This window comes from Cervus canadensis, chromosome 2 (genome assembly GCF_019320065.1).
Source record: "Cervus canadensis isolate Bull #8, Minnesota chromosome 2, ASM1932006v1, whole genome shotgun sequence".
Classification (NCBI taxonomy): Eukaryota; Metazoa; Chordata; class Mammalia; order Artiodactyla; family Cervidae; genus Cervus; species Cervus canadensis.
In genome coordinates this window covers 101,414,140-101,441,449 of record NC_057387.1, presented here as the reverse complement: position 1 = coordinate 101,441,449, position 27,310 = coordinate 101,414,140, and the positions used below count along the sequence as shown (strand labels likewise).

General features: G+C 43.8%; 1 protein-coding gene across 11 annotated transcripts in view; it reads left to right on the top strand.

The window, feature by feature from the left end:
• The window catches only part of MACF1 (microtubule actin crosslinking factor 1), a 337,865-nt gene that overhangs the window by 58,195 nt on the left and 252,360 nt on the right, over window positions 1-27,310 (top strand). Inside the window, exon 1 of one of the 11 annotated variants that reach the window (XM_043461819.1) lies at window positions 6,540-6,606. The exons of the other annotated variants lie outside the window; for them this stretch is intronic. Within the exon in view, the coding sequence (XP_043317754.1) occupies window positions 6,555-6,606 (52 nt within the window). The 5' untranslated portion in view covers window positions 6,540-6,554. Of the gene's footprint in view, window positions 1-6,539; window positions 6,607-27,310 lie in introns of those variants that run through there. 11 annotated transcript variants of the gene reach the window in all.

The following is a 27,310-nucleotide window of genomic DNA, read 5'->3' as shown; positions in this document are numbered from 1 at the left end:
CTGTACTATGTTGTGTTTGGTTCACGGCTTGTCTCCTACACTAGATTGTAAGCTGCTTGAGGGAAGAGCACCCTTTTCTTTCCTCTCCATCCTCTGTGCTCTACAAATTTGGCACGGGGCAGACACACAGGGTAGGCTTGTTGAATGTATGAATGACTGTGTGAGGTTACGTGGTCAGTGGCAGTGCTGGGATCAGGATTCAGAATCTCAAATTCCTGGCTTTTAAACACTAATTTTTTGGTTAGGTAACATGTTCACTTAATTGAATATTCAAAAGGTACAAAATAACATATAGTGAAACATCTTTACCCAGCCACCCTTTTCCTCTCCCTGAAGAGTATTATCAGTTTCTTGTGTTTCCTTTCAGAGATGATATGTACATTTAGTCCTTCACATATCTTATGATTAAGAAATTAATTTGGCAGATATTTATTGACTACTTACCATGTGCCATATACCATGCTAGGCTCTGGGGGTAAACAGTGAACAAAACAAATAAAAATCCCTGCCTTTATGGAACCTAAATTCCTTTTTTTTTCTGATTTTTTTTTTTTTTGGGAATCTAAATTCTATATATTCTTCCTTCTTCCTCGTTTTAAAATACGTAAATTAGAAGTAACATACATGCTACTCTGACATTTTGTTTTACTTATTATATCTTGAAGATTAGTTCATATCAGTACATTAAAGCCTTTTTTCTTCCATGCTTATTATTTTATTGTATAGTTGTACTATCATTTATTTAGCCACTTCCCTATTGATGGGCATTTAGGGTGCTGACAATCTTTTGCTTTTATTGTTGTTCAGTTGCTAGATCATGTCCGACTCTTCTGCTCCTATGAAATGCTGAAATAAAAAACTTTATTGTACACTTGTCATTTTATGTATGTATGTCTTTAGGAAAAATTCTTCGGTGTGGAATTATTGTATCAGAGGAGGCGTATCTGTAAATTTGATGGATGGTTTCATCCATTGCTTTGACTTTTTATTGTGACTATTTCAAGCATATAAGCAAGTATAGATAACACTTCAGCATGTACATATGTGCCCGCTGCTCATTAAACAGGTGTTGACCCCTCATTGAGATTCTGTCTACTAGGTGCTTTTAGCACCTCCTTAACGTTAAAGGCAGTCACTTCAGCAGGATCTGGAGTATCCTATCTCAGATTCAGATTGAGTAGTTTCTTAGAGCTCGTCATTGCCATCCTGGAGTCACCACTAAGCAGTCTATCTTGAACTTAAAAATATATATGCATAATCTCATTGTTAGCAAAAGATAGCTTCAGAGGAAAATTCCACTGTGTTATTTTTAGTACCTGGAATCTGACTCTTAAAAATGTTTATTTGTCTCCTTCCTTTGCTCAAAAGCAACAAAGAAATGCTACTGGAAGTTGGTGGCCTGTCTTTTTGGAGACTTGTTTTATTTGCTGGTCAAGGAGGCCAGGTGGATTGAGCCAGAAGCACACCACGTCCCCCCTCCCCCTTTGGCGAGTGTCTACCTTTAACTGACTTGGAGATGTAGCAGTGTCCTTGGTGTGGGTCCTGATGGAGCTGATGAGAGAAACTGTTCTTGAAGGGAGGAAGCTGTTGATCTCTCTCTGTTATACCTACATACCTGTAACTGTTTCAGTAGGCCTTTTTTTTTTTTTTGGTCTGCATTGCATGGCATGTGGGATCTTAGTTCCCCAACCAGGGATCAAACCCATGCCCGCTACGTTGGAGGCATGGAGTTTTTAACTGTTGGACTACCAGGGAAGTCCCTTAGTTGGCTTTTGTTGAAATTAATTTCCTTGCTTCCCTCCCTCTCTGCTGGAGACCTATAACTACATTCCAGGGGTAGGTGACTCAGTTCTGATCTTTTTGTTAGGTCCTCAGAGTGTCCAGCAATGAGGCTTTCACATTTTATGATTTTATAGACCTAGTTTCAGGTAGGTCTGAGGTCATGCAGGTGCAGATTCTCCCTAAAAGCAGGTGTTTCTGCCTTCCCTTCCAATTGCTCAGTCCTTTTTGCCTTGTTTGGACTTGTACTTTTATGTAATCACCATAGGGAGGAGAGAATGCGTGAGTTGCACCCATTTCTCCATGGACCACACAACCAAAAAGAAAAGGATCAAGGAGAGGGAGCTGGGTTGAGAGTCCATGGCCTAAAGCACAAACCCCTTTTAAGTCCATTGTCGAACCCTGTAGTATAGGTTTGACCACACGAAGTGCCTCTCCAGGCCACGGGCGAGCACAGCGTGGGCAGAACTCCTTGGACTCACACTTAATTCCTGTTAAAGCCTCTTGTGGTCCTGCCATTTCAGTCCTTTCCTCTAAGCAAGAGGTCTGACTTTTGTTTTTTAGTGTCATCATCGGCATTGTCTATTACTTACTGACATTGACAGCACTGGAGATTGGTCTTTTAAATTTTGCCATTTGGATAGATTAACATAAAATGGGTTAAATTTGTATAAATCTGAGTTGTCTGTTACTCTTGAAACTGAGTATTTCTTTGTGCATTTTTAAAAATTTATTTGATTGGAGGATAATTACAATATTGTGATGGTTTTTGCCATACGTCACTATGAGTTGGCCATAGGTAGACATGTGTCCCCGCTATCCTGAACCCCCCTCCACCTTCTGTTCCTCAGCCCTGCAGAGGCAGCCTTGGCCCCGGGGACAAGCCTTCTTCAGATGGCAAACTCGTTTTTTCTCTAGCGGCCCAGTGGGACAAGGTGTAATTCAACCCCACGCTCCATCAGACACTGCTGCCAGGGGAGATAATGGAGAAAGTGATCTTTGTTGCTCCCTGAATAGGACTATGAACCTGGCACCTGCTTTTGTTACTGGCTTGTTAAGTCACTGGAGACATTTTTCTTGTCTTCAGCTGCTTTGGGGTAACAGTGGCAACTGGCTGTCGGGGTATCAGTTCTGCCTCAAAGAAAATGATGTCTTTTAAAGCAGCTTTACCTTTGTGTCTCTAAAACCTCTTGTCTTCAGTGCTGTCATTGGGAATGAGCAGTTGGGCCTTCACTTTGACCACCCATGACCCTCATCTTCTCTGGACCTGAGATTCCTTCCTTTTTCCTCTGGCTTTCTTGTTAGACTCTGAGTTCCGTGTTCAAGCCACATAGGTCAGGGCCTGGTGCATGGCGAGTATGCAGCAGGTATGTGTGGAATGGGTGAACTCCTTACACTGTGCAGATTTAGAGTCACTGACCCTGATGACGAGAGGGTGACATTTGTTTTTAAGGGAAAGGTTGCCTCAGAGGAATACGGAAGGTCTGGATTTCTAGGAGGTTTTGGGAACTGTGGAAACTCCAAGATAGGACTTGTTCTCTCCTTTTGGGCCTCAGACATTCCCCTCAGCTGAGACTCTGCTGGTCGACTTGCTGTCCTGTTTCAGGAATAATATCCCAAACCGGACTCAGGCCCTCTCTCCACCCAGGCTCCGACATCCCCGAGCCCACCCGAGGGCAGGGCAGGTGTCCTTTTTAGCTGTCACCCTGTCACCCTAGAGTCAGGGTGCATGAGGACCACGCCGCATGCCCTGCAGCGGCCTTGCTGGTCTGCCTGCGTTCAGCCCAGCCCCGCTCGGCCCGCGGCGCCTGTGCTCTGTGAAGGCTGCTGGAGGCGGCGGGGCTTTCCCCCTTTGTCAGCCGCTGGCCGGAGTGCCTGGTCGACTGCCAGGTCCTGAACCTTTCATGTTTGTCTGTCTCTGTGTGGAGCTTAGGGCAGAACCGCCTACCACCTGAGGTTGCCTCTCAGGGTTCGCCATTGTGGGACCTATGAGAATAAAGCATGAAGGGCCACGAAGCGCACAGAGGGATGCTGGGTCATGGTGCTTTGAAATGCTCTGATAGGAAAGGCCCTGGGTGTGCAGGAAAGCAACTGGGGTCCAGGCCATCGTCCCCCCTCCCCTCCTCCCGAGAGCCTCAAGTTGGAACCGTCCCTCCCTTCAGGATTCTAAACATCCTTGTTTTTGTTTAATTTTTATCTGATAAAAGGTTATTAATTTCAGTGGTGAAACACACAGAGGAAATGACAGACTCACATGTGTTGTCTTTTAAGTGCACTTAGTTTAAGTGGCTATTTTAAAAGTCAGTTGTTCCTGCTGTCAGATCCCTGTTGTCTGGCCTGCTTTCCTCCCTTAGGTGGGAGGAGTCTAGGATAGAATTTTACAGGGACATTGTTCTTTCCAGTACTTACATTCAGACTGTCCCTTGTTAAGTGTTTTCAGATCTTGACACAGACAAGGTCTTAGAAATCAGTTCAGAGGTTCCTTACCTGTGGTTCACTGATCCCTATCCACTTGTAAACAAAAGTTTGGCAGTAGGTGAATATGTGCCTTTTCCTAGGGAGAGTAGCTTTAGTTTTCATCAGGTTCTCACTCGAGTTTGTGGCTTAAAACAAAACAAAACTACCATTTTATAGGAGTTTGGAGCTCCTGCTCACATGGCTCGTTTAATGGCAAAGTTGGATCTTGAGAGAAATTCTGGAATCCAGGTATCATTACTCTGTGACCAAGTTCTTTCCGCTGCGCTCTCTTATCCATATTCTTCCAGGAGAAATAGTAGAATAAAGCCAGGGAACCAGACACATGTGATCTGAACTGTTATTTATTGTTAGCCTTTCGTATCCACAGCTTCATTTCATGGATGAGGAATCCAAGGCACCTGGTCTGTGACCTCAAACATAGCTTGGTTCTCACAGTAGTATGTCGTAGAATCTATAGTTACTTCTGTGCACATATGTATTTACCGTATCCCACTGTCTCTTATATTTTGTAAGCATAAGAGCTTTTTATGCTTTTAACCTTGCCCATTAAAATTTTTTTTTGAGAAAAGGAACCATGTGTCATGTCCCCCCAACTCCTAATATTCAGATCTGCATGTAGTTGGCTCTCTTGTCAGCACCGTTAACCAACTAGTAATAACAGAAGGCACAAAAGCTTGGGTTGGTTATTTTTATTATCTAAAGATTTTCCCTTTCCATTTTCTTGGCAGCTGTTAATATTATTTAGCCTGATCTTTTCAAGTAGACATACTAACTTTTCTGTTTGTTTTCACAATGCTACTTATACAGTTTCTCCACCTTGCATCCAGCCTGCATCATCGGGAGTTCTGTGAAACACTGTATTTGGTACACTGTGAGTTCTACCACGTCACTGAACGGCAGCCCGCCTGGCAGGTTACTCTGGAAAACTTCAGACTTGGGAGAGAGGCATCTCTCTTATGAGGGGTGGTTCACTGGATTCTGACTTGGTTGTTGCTCACGGTTACTTAGCTCAGGTTTGTGAACTATAGGTTCTTTTCGTGCTGTCTTATTGACCTGTAATGCAACTTTTGGACAGATTGCTTAACTTCTATTTTCTCATCTATAATTGAAAATTTGTGGTTACTTTCCTAAAAACATTTTCAAAGATGAGTATAATAATGCAGATGAACCACTTTGTATTCCTTACATCGAAGATGCTAAGAAGTTTGCATCTTTAATTATAATCTGTGCAGATCATCCTAAGAGCCTGTGACAGGGGGGTTATCTTTTTGAGGCTGATGGAATAGACAGAAATTTGCATCAGCTACTGACATCACTAAAGCAAACTAAAATAAGCGGTGGTGGTGGTTTAGTCATTAAGTCATGTCCCACTCTTTTGTGACCCCACAAACTATAGCCTGCGAGGCTCCTCTATCCATGGGACAAGAATACTGAGGTGGGTTGCCATTTCCTTCTCCAGGTGATCTTCCCAACCTAGGGATCAAATCCACATCTCCTGCACTGCAGATGAATTCTTTACCACTGAGCCACCAGGGAAGCCCAAAAACAAATTAGCTGAGTGAAATATTGCGTGAGCGTGGGGAGCATGCAGGCTGCGTTTTCTCCCTTGTTTTGGGGGAATGTCTTGCCTCCTGGAGTTAGGCTTTTAGCACTTGGGGAGTGGGCTCCCACAGCAGTCTCTGCTTCTTGGCCTGCCTTGGACCGTGTTCCTGTGAAGCGTCTCCTCTGTGTGTGGCTCTGTTCCAGCCTGTGAACGTGACTGCTATGAGCACGGTGCAGAGTTGGTTGTTTATTTTGTGAAACCTGTCTCATTGCCTTGTGATGTTTGCCCAGGAACTCCTGTTGTGGTGACACTCTTGTGGCGAATGTGGCCCTTTAAAGGTTTCTTTCTCTGATGTTAAGATGAGCCCCTCACGGGTGTCCTGAGGAGCATTTAAGCCTCTCTCCCTAGAGTTTAAACCAGAGGAGCAGTAATCCCAGTGGAGTCTGGGCTGGGGTCTAACGAGAAGGTGGCAGATGAGGTGGCAGATGACAGGCAGGGGCTGCTGTGGTCTCCGGCCTCATTTGCACAAAGGAGGGGCGGGCCTCTCTCGGGGAGGTATTTCCGCTCACTGCAACAAATGAGGGCGCGCAAAGGGCTGTAATGTAATGAGGCTCCTCTGGTGACGTCACTTGCAAGTGTGGTCAAAGTCCAGCTCTCGGGGGCTAGGAAACCGCAGTGGAGCTCTCCCTCCTCAGCTGTCACCGCGATATGGTGCCTGCTTCCAGCCACTGAGCCGACACAGCTGGGCCGGGGCATGAACGCTCACAAGTACCAGAAGTTCCTGGAGGGACTCAGTAACCTGAGAGGTACTGCGGGCCCTCGGCTCCCCGCCGCCCATCCTTGCTGGCTGCGGACACTTCTGTGGTGTGCACTGTGTGGGGTCTTCACTCTCCGTCCATCCGCAGGGGCTTAGAACGCCCTCTGACTCAGAGCCAGCCGTGGTTTTTCCTGGGTTTGGGCAATGGCACAGGAGGGATGGAGTTTGTAAATGTGAGAGTGGGAGACCCTCTCAGGGGGGATCCTCTGGGTTACTCTACTTGCAGCCCGTTCTCTTGCTTGAATGGGCACTAAAGCCACGTTCAGCCTCTTGAGCTCAGCCGTGCTCAGGGCGCTCCCTGGCAGGGTAGGTGGCGGGCTCCTGCCTTGGGCTCTGCGGCCTCACCTAGGTGCACCTGGGGTTCTTGGGCCAGGTTTTCCACTTGCCTGTATCTGCAGTGAGTCAGAGCCCTGTCTGGAGAGAACAGGGAGTTGGGAAGGGCGTTGGCGGGGAGGGGAGGAGGAATGCTGGTTGATGTGATAGAGATGCCATTGTAAAGGGTAAATCAGTGACTTTAAAGGGGGCAACTTTTTACTAAAATAATATTTACAGGGGGTAGTGTTTGCTTTGCAAGGTTGGCAGACTTTTCATTGATTGTAGGTGAGAAAAATACTCCTAGATATGTTGATGCAAGGCTCTTCTTGGGTATTAAGGAGGAAGACGAATGAAATCTTTTTACTTCCCCCTTTCTCACTAATAGGTAGTTTTATTTTCTGTTTAGAAGGGTGCTCAAACCATCCCTGTTTCATCAGCAGTCAGGGTTCTGGACCCAGAGTGACCATGGGGTGTGGAAAGAGTTGGGGGAGACAGAGGAAGAGGATGAAGTTGCCTCCTTCGGGGCTGGGGGAATGGCAGGAGATCTGTGCTCACATCCTGCCAGGGTCTCTTTAGATATTTTACTTTCTTTCATTATCTGTAGAGTAACAGTTTCTAAAAGAACATAAATGTGAAGAGCTTTGTATGCTACAAAGGGATATACATCCATAAAGTATTCTTCCATTGATTTCTATCTTCTCTTCCCCTTTCTCTTCCCAATGCCGTACAAACATTTTTTTTCAGAACTTCCAACAGCTGGAGCCAATCCCTTTTGGGTTGAGGGCTCTGCAAGCTCATCAGTCATCAGATGGGTCTTAGCAATAACGAGCAACATCAACTGTTGCTTTCCTGTCAAAGGAAGTTTTGAGAGAACAGAGAGAGCCAGAACTCCTTCATCCAGACCCATGGGGAAGAGATGGCAGGCGGGGCCAGAAACCAGCGGTGCTTCTCAGTGACTCTTCAAGTTCCTGGGCCTTGCTGGGGACTGGATGAAAGAATGTGCAGGACCCTACCCTTGTCCTGTACAAGAGCCCCTTTTCTTGCCCTCTTCCCTGTCCTAGAGGATCCTTCTATATTCCTGGATATGAAGCCCACTCAACAGCAGGAGCCTCTTCCCTTGGAAGGGTTATCATATTTAATCAATCTGCATATTCCTTCAGGAGCAGAAAAGCCTCAGAGTAGGAATCCCAGACCTCTCTTTGGGCACTGAGCTCCTTAATGTAGCTCTATTCCTTGTTATCCTTAGTGTCATTCTTGTGATAAAAGGCCAGAGCTTTCTACAGATTTATGGGTGGTGGGTGGAAACTACTGGAGGTCAACATAACTTTTCCTTTTGGTTCCCCTTTTGTCAAGGGCTTAGAGGAGCAGTGAGCCACACTAGGACAGCCACAGCCTATGTGGATCAGGTTTAGCAGTGACCTAAGTGGATTCCTGACGTTCTCAGGAGACCATGCCGCTCATAACTCTGCCTCCCTCTGCTGAATGTGCTTCAGGAACAAAGGGCAGGTATGAGGGCTGAGAGCACTTCTTGTTTTCCTCCCATAAAACATGCATGGGGGAAGGAGGCCTATTTTACTCCCTGAACAGGAGTTGTTTTGGTCCCCAATGTTCTCTAACTCTCCTGACTTTATCTGGGGGCTAATGGGACAAGTAGCTCTTGATTTGATCATCTCAGGGCTGTAGATGTTTGAAGTTACACCCTACATACAAAAGGTTGTTTTTGCTTTTGGAGGAGCTTATAGTGAAACCAGCTTGGCAATCATTTGTTTTCTCAGTTCACCTATAAAGTTTTTTTTCCTCCTTCCTTTGCTCTGTTTTTACTAGGAATGAATGAATAACATGGCAAGGAATGAGTGAGTGACAGACAGTAAATGTACCTGTCATGGGGAGTGTCCTTTATAGGACTGAAATCGGAGAAGAGAAGTGACCCCAAGAGCAGCAGCTACCCCTCCACTTCCCCCCGCCCCAGACCCTGGGGCTGTCTGCCATGTTATTTTGGTTCTGCACGTCCAAGATGAACTCAGAGAAGCACTTACTGCCATGGACATTAAATAAGAGGACATATACACTTAGTTCATGGTGTATATGTCTGGTATGTGGCTGGAATTCACCAACTGTTCCACCTCTTCTTTCTCCTGTCCCTCCCACAGACTGCTTTGAGTCACAGTATGTCTTGTGCTTATTGCTGGTCCAGGATGAACTGGATCAGGTCATTTTCTGACTGAGGAGTTGTACTCCTGGTCGCCCATCTGCATGTTTGGTTCCAAGTCGTACTTGATCTTGCTGATGGTTGAGACTGGAAGACAGTGGCAGTAGTGATATTCTTGAAAATGTTATGCACTCAGCAAATGTTAGTTACAGGACTAGGTGCTGTTCTAAGAACTACCCTGTATTTTTTCGTGTAGCGCTTGCAATAACTCCCATAACATAGGCACTTTACAGTGGTGTAACCAAGGCTCGGTTGAGTCAAGAACAGGGTCGTATGTCCTGCTAAGGAGACAGCAGTGCCTGGGAATATAGCAGCCAAGATGGCTCTGTTGTGCAGCTGTCTGATGCTGGGGACCATATGAAGTAGGACGGGATACCCACGTCTGTCTGAGTGTAGGTGTGAAAAGCGCTTGTGCACCGTCCTCTGAGGGAGAGCAGAGCAGTGTGCTGCTTTGGAAGGAGGGCAGTGGAGCTCTTCTCTCCACACCAGCCTCCTTGAGCCACGTTCTGTGTTCTGATGCTGCATTCACTCACATACACTGCATGATAGTCTTTATGGCATAAAATATACAATATACACCGTTTCTCCTGTTCACTCAAAGGAAGCATCTGGTTAACTCCCTTCTCTCTCAGAACCTGAGTCTTTTTCAGGTGGGAGAGGTGCCTGGAAAGAGGACTTGTGGTTGTTTTGGTTTAGTCCTTATTATCACTTCTGGAACATTGCTATAGGTCTCAGACAAGTATTCCCCCAAGTCTGAGTTGCCAGGCCAACATTTAGACACAAACTGTGGCCTTTGTCAAACTCTGCTGTGGGTTGTTTCACTCGGTGTCCCCTGACCGTGGTGAATAGCTGCTTCCCGTCTTCATTTCACCCGTCCCTTGTGTGTTCCAGGGGGACTGACAGGGGCAGTAACTGGCGCCCCATCTTCGTTTAGTTACTGACTTTGCTTTTCTTCACGTAGTTCAGCTTGCGGCCACTCTTCCATCTAGTGGATAACTGTTGAAGGGAGCCCAGTGGGAGAATAGAGACACTGTGTAAGTCTTGACATTTCCGTCTCCAATTTCCTGTGAATCTTTGTTGCTTTGACGCCAGGCTTGAGGTGCAATATATTTCATTGCTGCTGTTTCCTCTGGAAGGCTTTAACTTTTATTTGTCAGGCTTGCCAGAACCCACAGCTGTTGAATGATTTCTGCCTAGATGGATGTCTTCTGTGGGTATAACAGGTTGAACTATTGGCCCAAGTCCCACCCTTTGGCAGAGCCCAGGCCTGTGTTGTGACTGGTATTTGGGGACTAATTAGGGAGGCAGAGAGGTAGGTGAGGTCAAGTAATGAGAAAGTGGTTCTCTAGCCCTTGCTAAAAAAAATTTTAGATAGGTTTGTGGGATAATGACTGCCTTATTAAAGCAAATGTACACCCAACATGTCCATGTACTTTCACCCTTCTTCTCCTTTGTACACACACACACACACAACAGTCTTGTTCCCTCTGTCTGGAAGTTCTCCTTGTGTCAAATTTCTGTTATCCTTCACTGCCTAGCTCAGTCTTACTACCTGCCTCCCCGCCATGGTTTTTTGTTTGTTTTGTTTTGTTGAACTTCTACACATAATTTTTCTCTCTTCCTCATCTGTGTTGCTAGAATTTTTTTTTTTTTTGCCATACTGTGCAATATGTGGGATCCTAGTTCTCTGACTAGGGATCAAACCCATACCCTCTGCATTGGAAGCGTGAGTTCTTAACCGCTGGACCAACAGGGAAGTCCCTACAATATCGTTTCTTAAGCTGCATGGTATTTCATCAAATGTAAGGATCACTTATTTAACATTACCCAATTATGGGGCGTGTACATTTCTAACTTTTCACTGCTATAATATGATAATGAACATTCTTATAAATAAATTTTTCTGTGCATCTCTGATTATATTTTTTGGATAGATTCCTAGAAGTGGAATTATTGGACTTAATTCATACATTCACTGCTCTGTTGGTTTTTAACTTTATTTCACCTTTAAAAGCTACCGGAGATACCTGTAACCCTTTGTATACCTTTCTGATAGCTCTCAGCGCTTGCCCTCTGGGAATAGCTCTGTCTTCAGGCTCAGTGGCCAGCTGGTTCAGATGTCTTATTATTCAGTTAATTTCATCATGGGACAGGCGCCAAGTGTCTCTTTCACTTAGTCAGCAGCTCCCACATGTTATCATCACATCACCGCACTGTCTCACTCCGAAGCTTTTCCCCCAGCAGCTCAAGGCTTCGTTGATAAATGGCTTCATTGATTCTCCCAAACCCAGTACCTTTTCCTTTGGATCAGGAGAGATCCATAAAGTTGATCTGGAAACTGTAGTACCAAGAATGACCTGATCAATGCTGTGTAGAAATCCTGCATTGGAAGCCCAGATCTGTACGAAGTTGAGATTCCCCCTGTCTTTTCTTGTTACTGAGCTAGCATCTACTTAGTAAATCGGGCCGGCTTAAGACCTAATATAATAGGTTGGCAAACTCCTGTGTTATCATCCCTAATTATGGTAGGTGTCTGCCTTTGATAGAAATGGAGCAGTTGGGTGCAAATCGGCTTCTGTTACTGGGGACTGACAGCCCTTAAGGTTATGGACGTGATGAGAGTGCAGTCTTGTTTCTGATCTGGAGTTGACATATTGCAGCAGACAATGTGGGGTTTTCTAGCTGATGATAGGCTGAGGGTGTTTGGAGATTAGCTTGAGGACTGAGAGAAGGAAGACTTGTGTGGGGCTTTGTGTGCTGGAGTCAATAAAGAACATCCTGACAGCATCCAGGATGGTGGAAAATGGCTTGAGTCACCCACAGGATTGCATCCTTCCCAGTGAGAACTGTCTGCCTCTCCCATTCCCAGAGCCCTTAAACAAACCTGTCACAATGGGATGGTTCTCTCCTTTGCAAGGAATCCGGGAGTCTGCATGCTTTTGGGGTGAGGCCTATCCACACACTTAATAGCACTACACACCTACTAGACCCTCAGTATACCCTGTACTTTTTGGATGAGGCAGTTTTGTGCTATTAAAGTTTATTCTTTCCTTAACTGTTTACTTTTTAGGCTTGCTGCATGTCACTGGACTGGAGAGGGGCATTCTGTCCTGGTTTGAAATGTGTTGAGAATATGGAGTGTCATGGTATATTGGTTAGCACTGTAGACTCTCAAATGTGTGGGGTAGTTCTGTGGTGGGTTTGTTTTTATTTTTTATTTTTTTGCTTGTTTGGTTTTCTGGGGTGTTTTTGTGTGTGTGTGTGGTTTTTTTTGTTGTTACAACTGGAGGTTGTAACCCTTTCTCAAAGGGTGAGCCGATATGCTAACAAAGTATAGATTATCATTGACACCCCCATCCTTGCACTTGAGTTTTTTCGAAGTAGGCAGTACTGAAAGGTAAGGCTCTCATCTACACTGTTCTGGCCACAATTTCTTTTGGCAGCTCCGCTAGAGAAACCCCAGGCTAGTTGTCCTGATCATGTATGCTTCTCATTGCAGCTGTGGGGAAGGTCCCTTTGAATGACTTACCAGTTGCTAAACAGTATCTTTTGCTCATTGAGGGGGCAGGCAGGAACTGTTTAGGCTGCCTGGTTTGTTGTATTTTGGAATCTTTTGATTTGGAAGATCATTTTTTACAATTTGTTATCAGTTAACTATTTCACTCACTGATAATGTTCCATGCTTCCTGTCTCTTTCATTGGAAGTCCTCATATCCGTCTCCTTCCTTCCTTTCGTTGAGAACCTTCTCTGGGTCAGGCCCTATACAAGGCAATGGGGATATGACAATGAATGACAGTCCCTGTTCCTGAGGGGTGGTCATTCCTATTACATAGCCTAGTGAGAGTGGGTGCGCACACACACACACACACACACACACACATACACACGGCTGCTGCTGCTGCTAAGTCACTTCAGTTGTGTCTGACTCTGTGCGACCCCATAGACGGTGGCCCACCAGGCTCTCCTGTCCCTGGGATTCTCCAGGCAAGAACACTGGAGTGGGTTGCCATTTCCTTCTCCAATGCATGAAAGTGAAAAGTGAAAGTGAAGTCGCTCAGTCGTGTCGGACTCGTAGCGACCCCATGGTCTGCAGCCTACCAGGCTCCTCCGTCCATGGGATTTTCCAGGCGAGAGTACTGGAGTGGGGTGCCATTGCCTTCTCCAACACACACGGCAGGTGCTATTGTAAAAATATGAGTATAGTGCTGTGAGAACAGAGATGGGGTAACTACTAGCAGCAGGTGGTAGGTGATTGGGAAGCCTTTGTAGTGGGATTGGTATTTGAGGTGAATCTTGAATGTAGGTAGGAGATTGTTGGTCCAAAAATGGGGAACGGTATTCTGGGAAGGCAGAGGGTGTGCAAAAGAGTAGACTCACGGAGGTCTGTTTCCTCTGGGCAAGGTGTGAAGTGTTATGAGGTAGGAAGCTGGAGAGAGTGGGTAGTTGTTAGGGCTAGAATGAAAAGTTGAGTCTGTTATAAAAGGCTAAGGAATACTGTAGGTAGTAGGGGGCACTCAGTGTTTTTAAGGCAGAGGAAATGACATAAGTATTCAGGGTTCTTTTTTGGTGGAGGAGAAGTATAACTTTGGTAGCAGAATGAAAGGTCATTTTTAGGGAAGGTAAGGCTATAGCTAAAGTGGAGCTTTACCTGATGTACCTGATTTTATTTGTCTAGGATAAGAGAAGAAGTAAAGAGAGCAGGCATGTGAAATTCTTCTAAAAGAGAGTTTGGTTTTAGGAACAAACAGATTTTAAGTTGAACTGTATTCTGAATGGCGATCCAGATTTCCCCTACTACCCAAGTTGAGTCTGACCCTGAGTTGTGCAATGCTCTGTGTTTGGGTTGATATTTCCTGGGACTGGTCAGGTGATGTGCCTCAGCATGAGGCCTGTAGCTGAGCCCAGCAGCCCCAGGTGTCTGTCAGAGATAAGCGGGAGAGAGGAGGCCCATTTAGGTCTGGGTAGGGCTTTTGTTTCTTTGAAATTCTCTGGCTGCAGTACCTAGGGCGCCATTTTTTTTTTAAATTATTTATGTATATTTGACTGCATTGGGTCTTAGTTGTGGCGAGTGGGCTCAGTGACTGCTCGAGAGCGTGAGGGCTTCTTTGCCCTGAGGCATGTGGGATCTTCATTCCTCGACCAGGGATGGATCCCGTGTCCCCTGCATTGGCAGGTGGAGCCTTAACCACTGGACCACCAGGGAAGTCCCCCAGGGCTCCATCTTTACATGGCTCTACAGAGGGATTTGATGTGTTGACTTTTGACACTGTTGATCACATTCCTGCCTATTTAAAATATTCTCTTCTATTAGTTTCAGTGAGGACATGTCTTGGTTTTCCCTTACTTATCTGATTGTTGTTTGTCTGCCTTGGCTGGATCTTTTCCTTCTTCTGACTCACTCTCAAGGTCTCCTAAGGGGAGAGGTAGTGTGGAGGAGGGAGAATAACACAGGCTTTGGATCCAGGCTGGATTGGGTTAAAAAATCCTGTTTCTATATTTACCACGTAGGTGACTTAGACAAGTTCCTCACTTTCTGTGAGCTTCAGTTTTCTCATCTGTAAAACAGGGATAATAATATCTCCCACAAAAAATTATGAGGGCTAAATTAATGGCATCGGTAAAGCTCCTAACACAAGGCTGAATTTAAACACCCGAGGAACACAGCTGACATTATTATTAGGTAGCTCTTGGCCTTCTTTTCTTTCTCCAGCCAGTTCTTCTGGCTCCAGCTTTTCTTTTAAACTGCAGATTCCTGTATCTGTCTTCTACTACTTAAAAATCTCAATTGAAAAATTTTTTAAAAATTGTAATAAAGATCAGTTAACATGAAATCTACCCTTGTAACAAATTTTTGTTAGCTGTGTGACCATTTGTTGTACAGGAGATCTCTAGTACTTTCTCATCTTGCAGGACTGAAACTCTGTCTGTTTTGGTTGAATAGCAACTTCCTCTTTCCCTATCCTCCCAGGCCCTGGCAACCACCATTCTACTTTCTGCTTGTTTAAGTTGACTACTTTGAAAACCTCATGTAAGTGGAATTGTGCAGTATTTTTCCTCTTGTGATTGGCTTATTTCCTTTTGCATAGCATCCTCAAGATTCATCCACGTTTAGCATATGAAGAATTTACTTCTTTTTAAAGGCTGAATAATATTCCATTATGTGTATAAAAATCTTTGTGTTTTAGTCTCTCTTTTCTCTCTATTTTTTTTTTAATCTAGTTGGATATTGCCTCAAACTGAGTACTTTCAACACCAAGCTTGGACTTGGCGTCTCCCCTCCTTCCTGTTTTTTGGTGACTGCGCTCACATTCTCCAGTCTTCACGATCAGAAACCCTGGAGACATCTTTGACTCTTCTCTCTGCATCAGCGCCCATTTTCAGTCTGTCATCGAGTTCTTTTGTTTCTTCAGAACTTCTCCTAAATTTCCCCTTTCCTCCCCGTTCCCTCTGCTAAGACTAGTCCAGTCACTCATCACCTCTCGCCTGAATTACTGGGACAGCCTCGGATTTTGTTTCCTGTGTCCTGTCTCTGCCTTCCAGTTATCACTGCCAGCTACTTCTAGTGTTTTCTGTTACCCAAAGTAAGAAAGACCTTTTATGCTCTGACCCCCTTCCTCCTTATCCAGGCTTATCTCACACGATTTCCTGGGACACTCCTTTAGCCCCAGACAGATGCCCCTCCTCGTTGTGCCTGAAAGTGCTTTGTCCATGTCTCCTCTTGCCTTCCTCTGCAGCGCTCTTTACCTGGAGTGCCCTGCTCTCTGTACTTCACTGAAATCCATCCGTTTCTTCAGGCCTCGCTGCAGGCCTGCCTTTGCACGAAGACATCGCTGATCATCAGTCCCTGCTGATGTGTCCCTTTCCCACACTCTAGTTTTGCCTGCACGTTGAAACTGTAGGCTTTTTGAGGGGACTGTTTTATAGACATTATAATTCCATAACTCTCATCATACCTTGCCAACTTACATGCTCATTCCTGAGCACTTATGAGGCATGGTGACCAAAACGAATCCTTCTTTCAGTTGACAGACGTCTGTGAGCACCTACCATGCGTGCTGGCTTAGGCGCTGGGATTCAGCAATAAGTCACACACTGAGAAGACTAGTTATGCTGTGTGTAAACAGACAAATACTGGCCAGCCAACTGAATTTGAGGAAACCAGGTTGGACTCTTGAGAACAAATGAAGAGGGAGACTTCAAAAAACAAGGCATAAATGAAACAATTATTGTAGGAAAAAGGCATTTAATGGATTCATCAAGCAAATAGTTTACTGAGTAGCCACTGATATCCATTTATTCGGGATATTTAAGGATATACCAGAGGACACGACCAAGTCCCTTTCTGGGTGAAGCTTATATTCTAACATTTAGAGGTATTTATTTTTAAATGAAAAGCACTTGATATTGGGTGAAGCCCATCTGTATGAGATCAGCACTGAAGGAGTTAATATGCTTGTAGGGCTCCAGGCTTTGTTGAAACAGATGGTTGCTTTGCCCTAGGGAGCTTTTTTTTTTTTTTTTTAAGGGGGATTAGAGGACTGGGCTGAGGAGGGCCGGAGACCTCTCTCCCTCACCCTATAGCACACACACCTGCTGTCCTGGCGCCTGGTGAGCTATGTAACTTGTCGCCCACTTGGGTAGGCACTTAGTCTCACGCTCGTGATTGTGACTTTAGGGCTGGCTATATGCTTTTGGTGTTCTTATTTTCCTTTCCTGATTTTTATTTATCATCTAATATCACTGAAGTCCTGTTTTAACAGATGTTGGACTTGGCTGTGCTGCTTTCTGATCCATGTTTACTTTTACATAAGTATAATCCTGGTCTCTTTCTATTTTTTTTTAATCTAGTTTTTTTTATTGTGGTAAAATACACATGACATAAAAATTTACCATTGTAGTAGTTTTAGAGTGTACAGTTGATTGACATTAAATACATTTTCAACGTTGAGCAATCATCATGACTGTCTAGTTCCGGAACTGTTTCATGACCCCAAATGGAAACCGAGGGACCCACGAGGCAGTGACTCCCCTCCCCTCCCCCAGCCCTGACAACCACTCATCGGCTTGCTCACTTACCTGTTCCTGATATTTCATGCAAGTGGAGTCATATGACATGTGGCCTTTTGTATTCAGCTGCTTTCAGTTGGCATATATAGATGCATGTCTTTTTCATGTAACATTATAAGGATTTTTTTTTTTTTTACTGTTTCCTTATAGTCATTATAATTTTATGTTATAGTGTTGATAATGGTTTCACTTAGCCATCATGTTAATTGAATGTGTGGGTTGTTTCCAAGTTGTCGCTGTTACCAGAACTGCCGCGATGGCTGTCTCCCGGACTGGGCTCTGCCATCTTCCAGGGGGCTCTGCGTCGCACGCCAGCTGCAGAAGAACCGCTGTTCTCGGTTAGGATAGTGCAGCCTGTTATCCAGCTCTGAGAGAGAACAGTCGAGAAATAATTTTTATATAGAAGGGAGCATTTGTACTTTGTCATAGAAGAGCTTGTTCACCAGGGAATGGCAGAGAAAAGAGAGTTTCTTCCCTACTGCCTAGAATTCTTCTCTGACAGTCCCTCCACCCCGCTGGGTGTAGGAAGGAACTGAGTATAGCAGTTGAAGATGAAATGTTTTATTCATTTGTTCATTCAGCACATGTTTGAGAACTTACTGTATGCCAGACATTTGAAACTTCCCAGTGGTTTGAGCTCGGCCAAGCAGTGCCTTTTAGTCTACTGGCCTTTGGTCCTGCCTGGAGTTAAGACCCAGAACCTGATTCCAGGGCAGTCAGGATTGAAAGTCCGGAGCCTCACAGGGCCTCATCACCTCTGGGTTTGGTACCATTATAGAGAATAATCACGTTAATTTGGGCTGCTCGCTCCCAGGAATTTCACAGCCAGGCTGAGACTCCTCATACACGGCTAGGCTACTCTGTCCCCACTGTGACAGAGATCTGGCCAGTAGGAGGTGAGCCGTTAGGCCTGTGGCCTCCCAGTGGTTTTGTTCACAATATCCTGGCAAAGCAGCAAAAGAAAGGTGCTGTTGCCTGGATCTCAAGGGTTCAAGCACTTTGTTACAGTGAAATTACCACGTCCTACAAAGCAGTAGGAGTGGAGTGTCACAGACTCTGAGGTTAGCCCAGATAGCTCTGGGATTAGTGCTGCTGGGACCTTCTTGTCTTCTGGTAGACTGTCCCGCCTCCCTTTTATTTCCTTACTGACCCATCTTATAAAATAGTTTTAATTTCTCTTTACTCTACCACTTAAGGCCATTTAGGGTCACACTCTATCTTTAAAATCCAGTGTAAGTGGAGAAAGCACTGAACTGCCAGATCTTAACAGTTATACTTAAGAAAGTGCTAAAACTCTTGAGTTGCCGACTTGGGGTGAGACTTGCGGAGGTTGGTGAGAGTACCCGGAATTAGGCCTAATCCCTGCACCTTCCACCTACCATAGGTTCCTTTTCTTTAAATGTCAGAACTTGATCTGTTATGTGTCTGTATCTTCAAATGCATTTTCCCTAGTGCTCTTTTAAAACTGTTGAACACTTCCTCGGGTAGAGGGGAAAGGAGTTAGACCCTCAGGAACAGAGACTCTCCTCCCTCTCTTCCTAGACCATGGAGTTAACAAAATTGGCCTAGAGCTGCTGAGGGGGTGCTGTGTTTGTGTCTCAGTGGGCTGCCTTTACTGAGTGGGACACAAAAACCCAAAGCACAGGCCATTCCCACAAGCCTAACATTTTCATATTTCTTTCTCTGCCAAAGAATCTTTGGTTAGGGTTAAGAATAACCAGTCTGTCTTTGGAAATACCAAGGCCTTTTGTTTGCCAGGAGAAAAGGGCTTTTGATTAAGGCCAGTCTTCTCTCTCTTTTTTTTTCTCCCTAAGCTGCTGTGAGAAGACCACAGAGCCTCTGAAGGTGCTGTGCTTGGGGGAAGGAAAGATAGCTGAATGAAGCCAGGAGAGACTTAATCATGCTTTGGCACCCATTTGTGCAGAGATAAAAATAAATAATGAATAAAATCAGTCCAATTTTTGGTGACTGCTTTCACCAGCCTTTTTTTCTTCCTGTCTTTTCTTTTTTTGAAATCCATACAAAACTACTGTTCCCCAAGGACCTACCATACAGATGAGCTTGAATCCCACTGTGTGACTGTGGACAAGTTACTTAAGCTTTCTCTTTTAGGTGGTAGTTTCTCAGCCATAAACTGAGGATTATGAGAGTGCTCCTTTCATAGAGTTGTAATGAAGATTGAATGAAGTAACATGTAGAAAGTACTTAAAACAGTACTTGGTACATAGTAGTGCTCAGTAAATATCGACTATCTCAGTAAATACTATTACTCCGGTGTGTAGTAAATGTTGAGTATAGCTTTATTTTCCTGATTCCAGTTGTGGCTTGCTAGAGCTGTCAGAGTCAGATCTTTGTCTTTTTATAATGAAAAGGAGGCAAACACTCCCATTGGGCTTGATCTTTTTATCAGTCAGAGGCAAAGGGAAAGATTTATTCTCTGTGTGGACACATCTTGGAGGCTCGGTGCCCTCTTAATTAAATGTCAGTAAGGGAATCCATCTCATCGGAGGAACTTACTGTTCTTTGGCAAAAAACAGTTCTTATTTGTGGGGTGGGAGTGGGTCATGACTACAGCAGGTCATTACTTCCTTGGCCTTGGAGGATGGTGAGGTTTCTTGTGTCGCAAGAGAGCCTGAACCAAGCTATGGAGGAGGGGCCTTTGGTCCTTCAAACATATAGCAGTGGGAGAAGCAGGAGGCATGTCAGGAGAGAAAGGGGGCATCCCCAGGGCTGGTGCCAGTGACTGCAGTACCAGGTCTGGGGGTGTCATTAATGGAGGCGCCAGGCTAGTGCCTGGCCACTGCATTTCCCAGGCCTTAAGAAAGGGATGCAGTGAATGACTCGCCCTAAGCCTCTGAGCTGTTTTATAAGCTGCTGCCTCCTTTCCCAGATTGGTGGGGGTGGCTAAGGAAGGAACACAGAAATTTAAGTTTGTTGTCTCTTTCTTGCCCATGTCTGCATTGCGGTAGCTTTTAGGAAGGATTTGCATGTCTGCCTCCCTGCTCCCCCTGCCCCCGACCCCGCCCAAGGTGAAGTTTCATCTTACCTCTTGCAGGAAGTTCGTTTCTAAAGTTAGCACATAAAGTGAAAATCTCAAATAATCAAAATTTTCTTTGAAAAATATCTCAAATGGTCCATAAATCCAAGTGTATAAACCTGGTTTTGTATATACTCCAGGACAAAGTTGGGACACCATATGAAGTATTCAGTCTGTAATTAGGGGTCAATTTAAGTGAAAGGATAGCTGTTCTTAAACACCAGAATCATATTCAGGATTCAAGATGGTCACAATGTGTTTGAGGTACACTGGAGCCCAGACTTGCTGATGTCTCAGATGCAAGTCCTATCACCTGATGTTCACCTGTGCATAGCTTCACCTTGATGTGAAACCTCATCAAGTGGAATTGTGAGTAAACCTCTGCACACGTTTAAATTCTCTCTCTCTCAGGTTTCTGTAGTTCAATGCAGCTATGTTGAGATTCTCTGGTATCCTTCTTTTGTGCATTTTGTTTTTCTTATTTACTTTTTAAATCGTAATTTTTTTTTTCTTATAAACATGTTTTATAACCCTCTGCAGTCTTCTTTTATCCAAAATACTTATCTCTGTGTGTTTATTGCATTCTTAATTATTTTCAGTGTTCAAGATTCTTTAAAGGGGGCTTGCAGGAGACAGCGAGTGGGCAGAGAAGGCCTCAAACAATCTTCATTTAATTCTGTAACCATAGCTTCCACTTTCCTCCTCTCTGGTCCTCTGCTAACTTGCAGTTCTTACCCCTTGCATATAAGACCCTTTCTTTCCTTCACTTTCTTCTCCCTTTCCGTCATTCTTCAGTAGAAAATTTCTGCTTATGCCTGGCCAGTTAGAAATGAATTCTTATTATACCTACCACATACACATCACTGGTTTAGCTCTAGATGGTTAGTTGGTTCATGGATTAACCCCAGATTCATAGTATGATTAAGAGATGGATGGAGAATGGAGCCCACCCAGAGAAGTCAAAGGACACTTTTCCCAGGTCACACAGCTGCTTATTGACAAGCTAAAACCGTGACCCTGGTTCCTGACCTGGAGCTGAATTCTTTTTCTCCTAATCACGTTACTTGCCTTTGAAGCCTTGGTTGGGAGCAGTCCTTTGTAACATTTTCTTTTTTCTTCCAGCCTTTGGGGAATTGTGACTTCTTTGGTTTAATTTTATTTCAATTCTTTTCCTTAACAAAGATGCTAGAAAATATGAATTTCAAGAGGGTTAAATTTAGTTCTTGGTCAAAGATATATTTGAGAATTATGTGGTGTCTCTTGATAAAAGCTGAGAACTGTGTCACGACTTCCAGGACTTGTAACCACTGTCCCAGGCATAGAGGTTTGAGATGAGGGAGACTGGTGGCCATAGTTCTAGGCGGGTAAGGGTTTGTGTAGGGAATCAGCTGGCACACAGAGGGTAGTCAGGGTCAACAAACCTTTGTTGAATTCCATTCTTTGCAAGGTGCTGGGACTAGGTGTTGAGAGAATACACAGTCCCTACTTTCAAGGGGTTCAACTTGAGAAAAGAAGGTTGTATGTGCATTTAGAGAGATACCGTGGAGAGGCTGTAATTTCTCTTATCCTGATTCAGTCACAGAACTAAAGGAGATGGAGCTGGTGTTCACTGGAACCTTGAAAGACATCCCCCAGTACAGGGTACTGACGCTAGTTTAGCCCTCCAATAGGGCAGGTGGGGTTTCCCAGAGTCCCAAGGTCCAGTTGTATTTTCTCAGTAAAAGGGGCAGGTGGGGGAAGTGGAGTTCTTTATATTCTTTTCTCCCGTTTCTGCTGGTAAGCATTAAGCTAGATACTTTCTGATTTTTTTTATGTTATTTCTTTTGAGCAGTAGGGGGAGTGTATCAGAAAATAATAACTAATGAGAATCATGATGCTGTATGTAAATCAGGCCTGGGGGAAGTTGATGTCCTGTTTTCAGAGCATCTGAAGGAGCTTCTGGCTGGAAGGAGCCTACAGGTGTTCTGATCTTTGCAGCCCTGCTCCAACCTTCCATTATGTGCTGCCTGACTCCTTCAGCTTTTGTTGGTTTAAAACATCACATTATAACAAAATTCAAAGCTGTTGTCCTTGCTTTCTCAATCCCAAGGAAGGAAAATGTTTTTTTTTTTTTTCAGCCATTTGTGTTTCTTTTGTCTCAGAAAAAGTGTAAAGGCAAACAAACAAGAAACAAAAAATAAACAACTAAACCTTCCAATAAAACAAACTTCAACAGCCGTGATTGACTTGTGGAGCCTTGGGTGATAGACCACCTAACAGGGTTTCTCATACAGGAGTTTTCCAGATTGATAGCTAATGTACAGATAACTGAGCCAGGCCCTGGCTGTCATCATTTTGCTGTTGGAGAAGTGAACATGAGAGAGGGGCTCGGGAATCACTCCACGTGACACTTGTAACATTTTTATTACTCACCAAGAGGGGCACATTGGTGGTGGTGGGAGTGTTTGTGTGTGTAGAAGAGGATGGATGGTAGGTCTGCACGCCCCCATGCCTGGCATGGGTAATGCAGCTTTCTCTCAGAGAGTCTGCTCCACGAGGTAGCTTTGTGGCCCCGTCTCAGTTCTGCTGTTTGCACTGTTTACTTTGCTATCTCTCCCAGCAGCTGTGTGAATGGGAGAGCCGCAGCCTGCTGAAGTACCCATAGGCTGTTCCTAGTGACCCTCAAGTCTTCAGAAGCATTTGAGTGAGAATAATGCTGAAATCCTTTAGCTATTTGGCTCAAAAGAAAAGCTGCACTGCCATGGTGATAAAGCTCCCAATTGAATAAGGAAAATGGCAATTTCCAAGAATCTGGGTGGTAGTTGTTTTAGTCAAGTTGAGAAATGGGATCACTGAGAAGGGGATTTCCGCAGCTTCTAGGCTGTCAGGGAAACAGTTATTCCCCTCTGCCTCCTGTTTACAAATTCCAGGAAGGGAGCATGAGGCCTCGGGTTGTATCTCCATACCCAGGAAGACAGGCAGTCTGCAGGGTCTGCTGGTGTTCTTCGTGACAGTTACGCTGTAGTGTTTCCTATTAAAAATACTTCATATACCGAACATAATCTTGGTATTTCACAGATACCACACATGTATGAACATCCTTCCTAAAGGATTTCTTTATCCCTAAAGAAATAGAGAAATACACTGTAGTCTATAAGCCTTTGTTCCTGGGGAAGTTGACAGGGATTTCACTTAGCTTTGTGTCCTGTCAGACTCCTTGAGGGAGGTCGTAAGAACATTTCTCTCTTTCCCCCTCTCTTTCATTCACCCTAATGGGACAAAGAGTTGCTGGATTCAACAACATTCTTTCCCAAATGATTCTTAAGGCATGAGGGTCACTCAGATTTATTTTTAAACTCACAACCTCAGGCTGAGGGAAAGCAGTTGTTCTTACTGAATTCCCTTGGGGGCTTTCAGCTGCCCAGACACCCCACGTCTTTATGGGGCACATTCCAGCGGTCTTAAAGCCCTGGCCCTCAGAGTAAAATCTGGTTTGGCGTCTCACTCATGGAATCCCTTCGTGAGCCATGGCATGAATTAGGTGTCAGATTGGAAAGCAGAAGGAACAGGTGGCCTGTGAGCTTAATATAATACTTCCGGCTTGGTAAAGTGGTTTTGGAGCCTTGTGCTTATTGAAAGTTTCCTTCTGCTTTCTTGTCAGCTTTAACCATCTCTTGATGGTCTTTAGTGCCCTTCTGGGATTTTCTAGGAGCGTGCTGGAGACTGTCAGAATATAAGGAGTTAAACCACAGTGAACTTGTGGAGAATAATTAAACAGTGATTAAGTGATATTTTAACTCCTGTTTACATGGGAGAAATGGAAATCATCAGGAAAAAAGTTTGGCTGAGGTCATCTCATCTTTGTTGGCCAGGGCCTGCCTGCGCTTACTCAGTTTCATTTTTAGCTGTAAGGTGAACTCACATACACTTTTTTACTGATGTCCATCTTTGTCTTTGGTCATACTTCTTCTTCCCTTTCCTGTTTCGCCCCTCCTCTTCACTCTCTCCCCTCTTCACCTCTGCCTTCTTCCCTTCCTCCCCCACATTTCTTTAATTGGTCTGGGAAAACCAGTTCCACTCAGAACAGTTGGAGTGGGACTCAGGTTCCCTTCTGTGTTTCCTGTTCCTTGAAGGCCTGGAGATGAAGCAGAGAGATAGGAGATCTGGGATATTTGGAAGGCCACTGGACTAGTGGGAAAAGCACCAGATAAAGATTTGAAGATGCCTGGGTTTGAATCCCAGCTCTCCTGGGATTCTACCTGTGCAACCCTGAACAAGATACTGAATCTTTGCAAGTCTCTCAGCTTCCTCTTGTATAAAATGGGGATGTGATTCCTATCTGAAAGAGTAGGAATTAGAGAGGATTAGAGGTATGTATGTAAAGAGCCTTGCTTGCCACCCACAGTAGGCATTTGATTGTGTTTGAAAGTAGGAGCTGTGCTGTATGATGGAACAGGTAAGAGTTGATGGTAGGGTTTAGATTGCCTTTGGTTAGCTTTTTGCCTGTTTAACTACATGTTAATTGTATAGTTTATATAATATGAAGTTATGTTATTCTTTGCCTTTATTCTTATCTAGTAAGTATAGTAGCAATGCAAAGGAGAGTTAGGAGCCCTGTTCCCTCCAGTCTTCATCACCCACCGTTCCTCAGCCATTCCAGATAAACAAATTTAAGTGAAAAGAGTTTCTATATCAATGTAGAATTAAGGCTTTAAAAATTATTTATTTATTTTAATTGGAGGTTAATTACTTTACGGTACTGTAGTGGTTTTTGCCATACACTGACATGAATCAGCCATGGGTGTACATGTGTTCCCCATTGTGCACCCCGCCCCGCGCCCCCTCCCCCCCACCCCCACCCCCCGCCACCTCCCCATCCCATCCCTCAGGGTTGTCCCAGTGCACCAACTTTGACAGTCCTGTTTCATGCATCGAACCTGGACTGGTGATCTGTTTCATATATGGTAATATATATGATTCAATGCCATTCTTTCAAATCATCCCACCCTCGCCTTCTCCCACAGAGTCCAAAAGTCTGTTCTTTATATCTGTGTCTCTTTTGCTGTCTCACATACAGGGTCATTCATTACCATCTTTCTAAATTGCATACATATGTGTTAATATACTGTATTGATGTTTTTCTTTCTGATTTACTTCACTCTGTATAATAGGCTTCAGTTTCTTCCACCTCGTTAGAACTGATTCAAATGTATTCTTTTTAACAGCTGAATAATATTCCATTGTGTATTACAAAGCTTCAGTCATCAGGACAGTATGGTACTGGCACAAAGACAGAAATATAGATCAGTGCAACAAAATAGAAAGCCTAGAGATAAATCCATGCCCCTATGGATACCTTATCTTTGACAGAGGAGGCAAGAATATACAATGGAGAAAAGACAATCTCTTTAACAAGTGGTGCTGGGAAAACTGGCCAACCACCTGTAAAAGAATGAAACTAGAACACTTTCTAACACCATACACAAAAATAAACTCAAAATGATTAAAGATCTAAATGTAAGACCAGAAACCATAAAATTCCTAGAGGAAAACATAGGCAAAACACTCTCTGACATAAATCACAGCAGGATCTTCTATGACCCACCTCCCAAAGTAATGGAAATAAAAGAAAAAATAAACAAAGGGACCTAATTAAGGTTAAAAGCTTTTGCACATGAAAGAAACTATAAGCAAGGTGAAAAGACAGCCTTCAGAATGGGAGAAAATAATAGCAAACGAAGCAACTGACAAAGAATTAATCTCAAAAATATACAAGCAGCTCATGCAGCTCAATACTAGAAAACTAAACAACACAGTCAAAAATGGCGCCAAAGAACTAAACAGACATTTCTTCATAGAATTAAGACTTACTGCGATTGCTTCTCTTCTTCAATCAGATTGCTATGTTCAAGTTCATTTTATATGTAATTTCTGAATTCCTACTCTTAATACCGATGCAGCTATTTATTTCTCTCAGGAATGATTCGTTTACATACAAGATGTAAGTTAATTTCTGAAGACTTTTTATGTTGTCATACTTGAGGCATTTGTGGTGCAGAAACAGATCATGGCTGTTCCGTTCGCTTTCCTTTGCTGAAGTGGAATGAGCCAAGGCCTGTGGGACTCAGGAGCACAGGGCCTTTGCTGTTCCTTCAGCCCTTGTTATGTTTGGCTGTGCCTCTAGGTCTTAGGACTTCAGCTGCTCAGCTGTTTTGGAAACTTGCATAATGCATTGCTTTGCAGTATGAAAGATACGTTGTGGCTTTGTAATCCTCATCTTTTGGCATATCACTTCTTTTGGGAAGGAATCTTTAAAAATCAAGTGTCTCTAGAGTGCTTAGTATTTGAAGAGCATAAAGAAGTTTGAATACTTTTGTCTTAAAGTTTCACAAGACATCAGCTCAGATTGCTTTTTATTTTATATATTCATGAATTGGAAGACAATATTTTTAAGATGGCAATACTCCCCAAATTGATCTGCAGATTCCATGAAGTCCCTACCAAAACCTCTGTTGGCTTTTTTTTTTTTTGGCAGAAATTGACAAGCTGATCTTAAAATTCATAAAGAAATTCAAGGGACCCGTAATAGCCAAAATAATCTTCAAAAAAAGAAGAGGAAATTAGAGCACTCACATTTCCCAATTTGAAAACTTTACTGCAAAACTACAGTAATCAAAGACAGTGTGGTAATGGTATAAGAATAGAGATATAAATCAATGGAATAGAACAAGAATCCAAAAATAAACCCCTGCATTTATGGTCAATTTTTGACAAGGGTGCCAAGAAAGTTCAATGTGGAAAGAATTCCCTTTTCAGCACATTATACTGGCACAACTGGATATCCATATGCAAAAGAATGAAATTGGACCCCTACCTTGCATGATGTACAGGAGTTAACTTGAAATGGCTCATAGACCTATGTGTAAGAGCTAAAACTATAAAACTATTAGAAGAAAACTTAGGAATAAATCATTGTGACCTTGAAATAAGCAATGGTTTCTTGGTTATGACACTAAAAGCACAAGCAATAAAAGAAAAATATAGATAAATTAGATTTGATCAAATTAAAAACTTCTGTGCTTCAA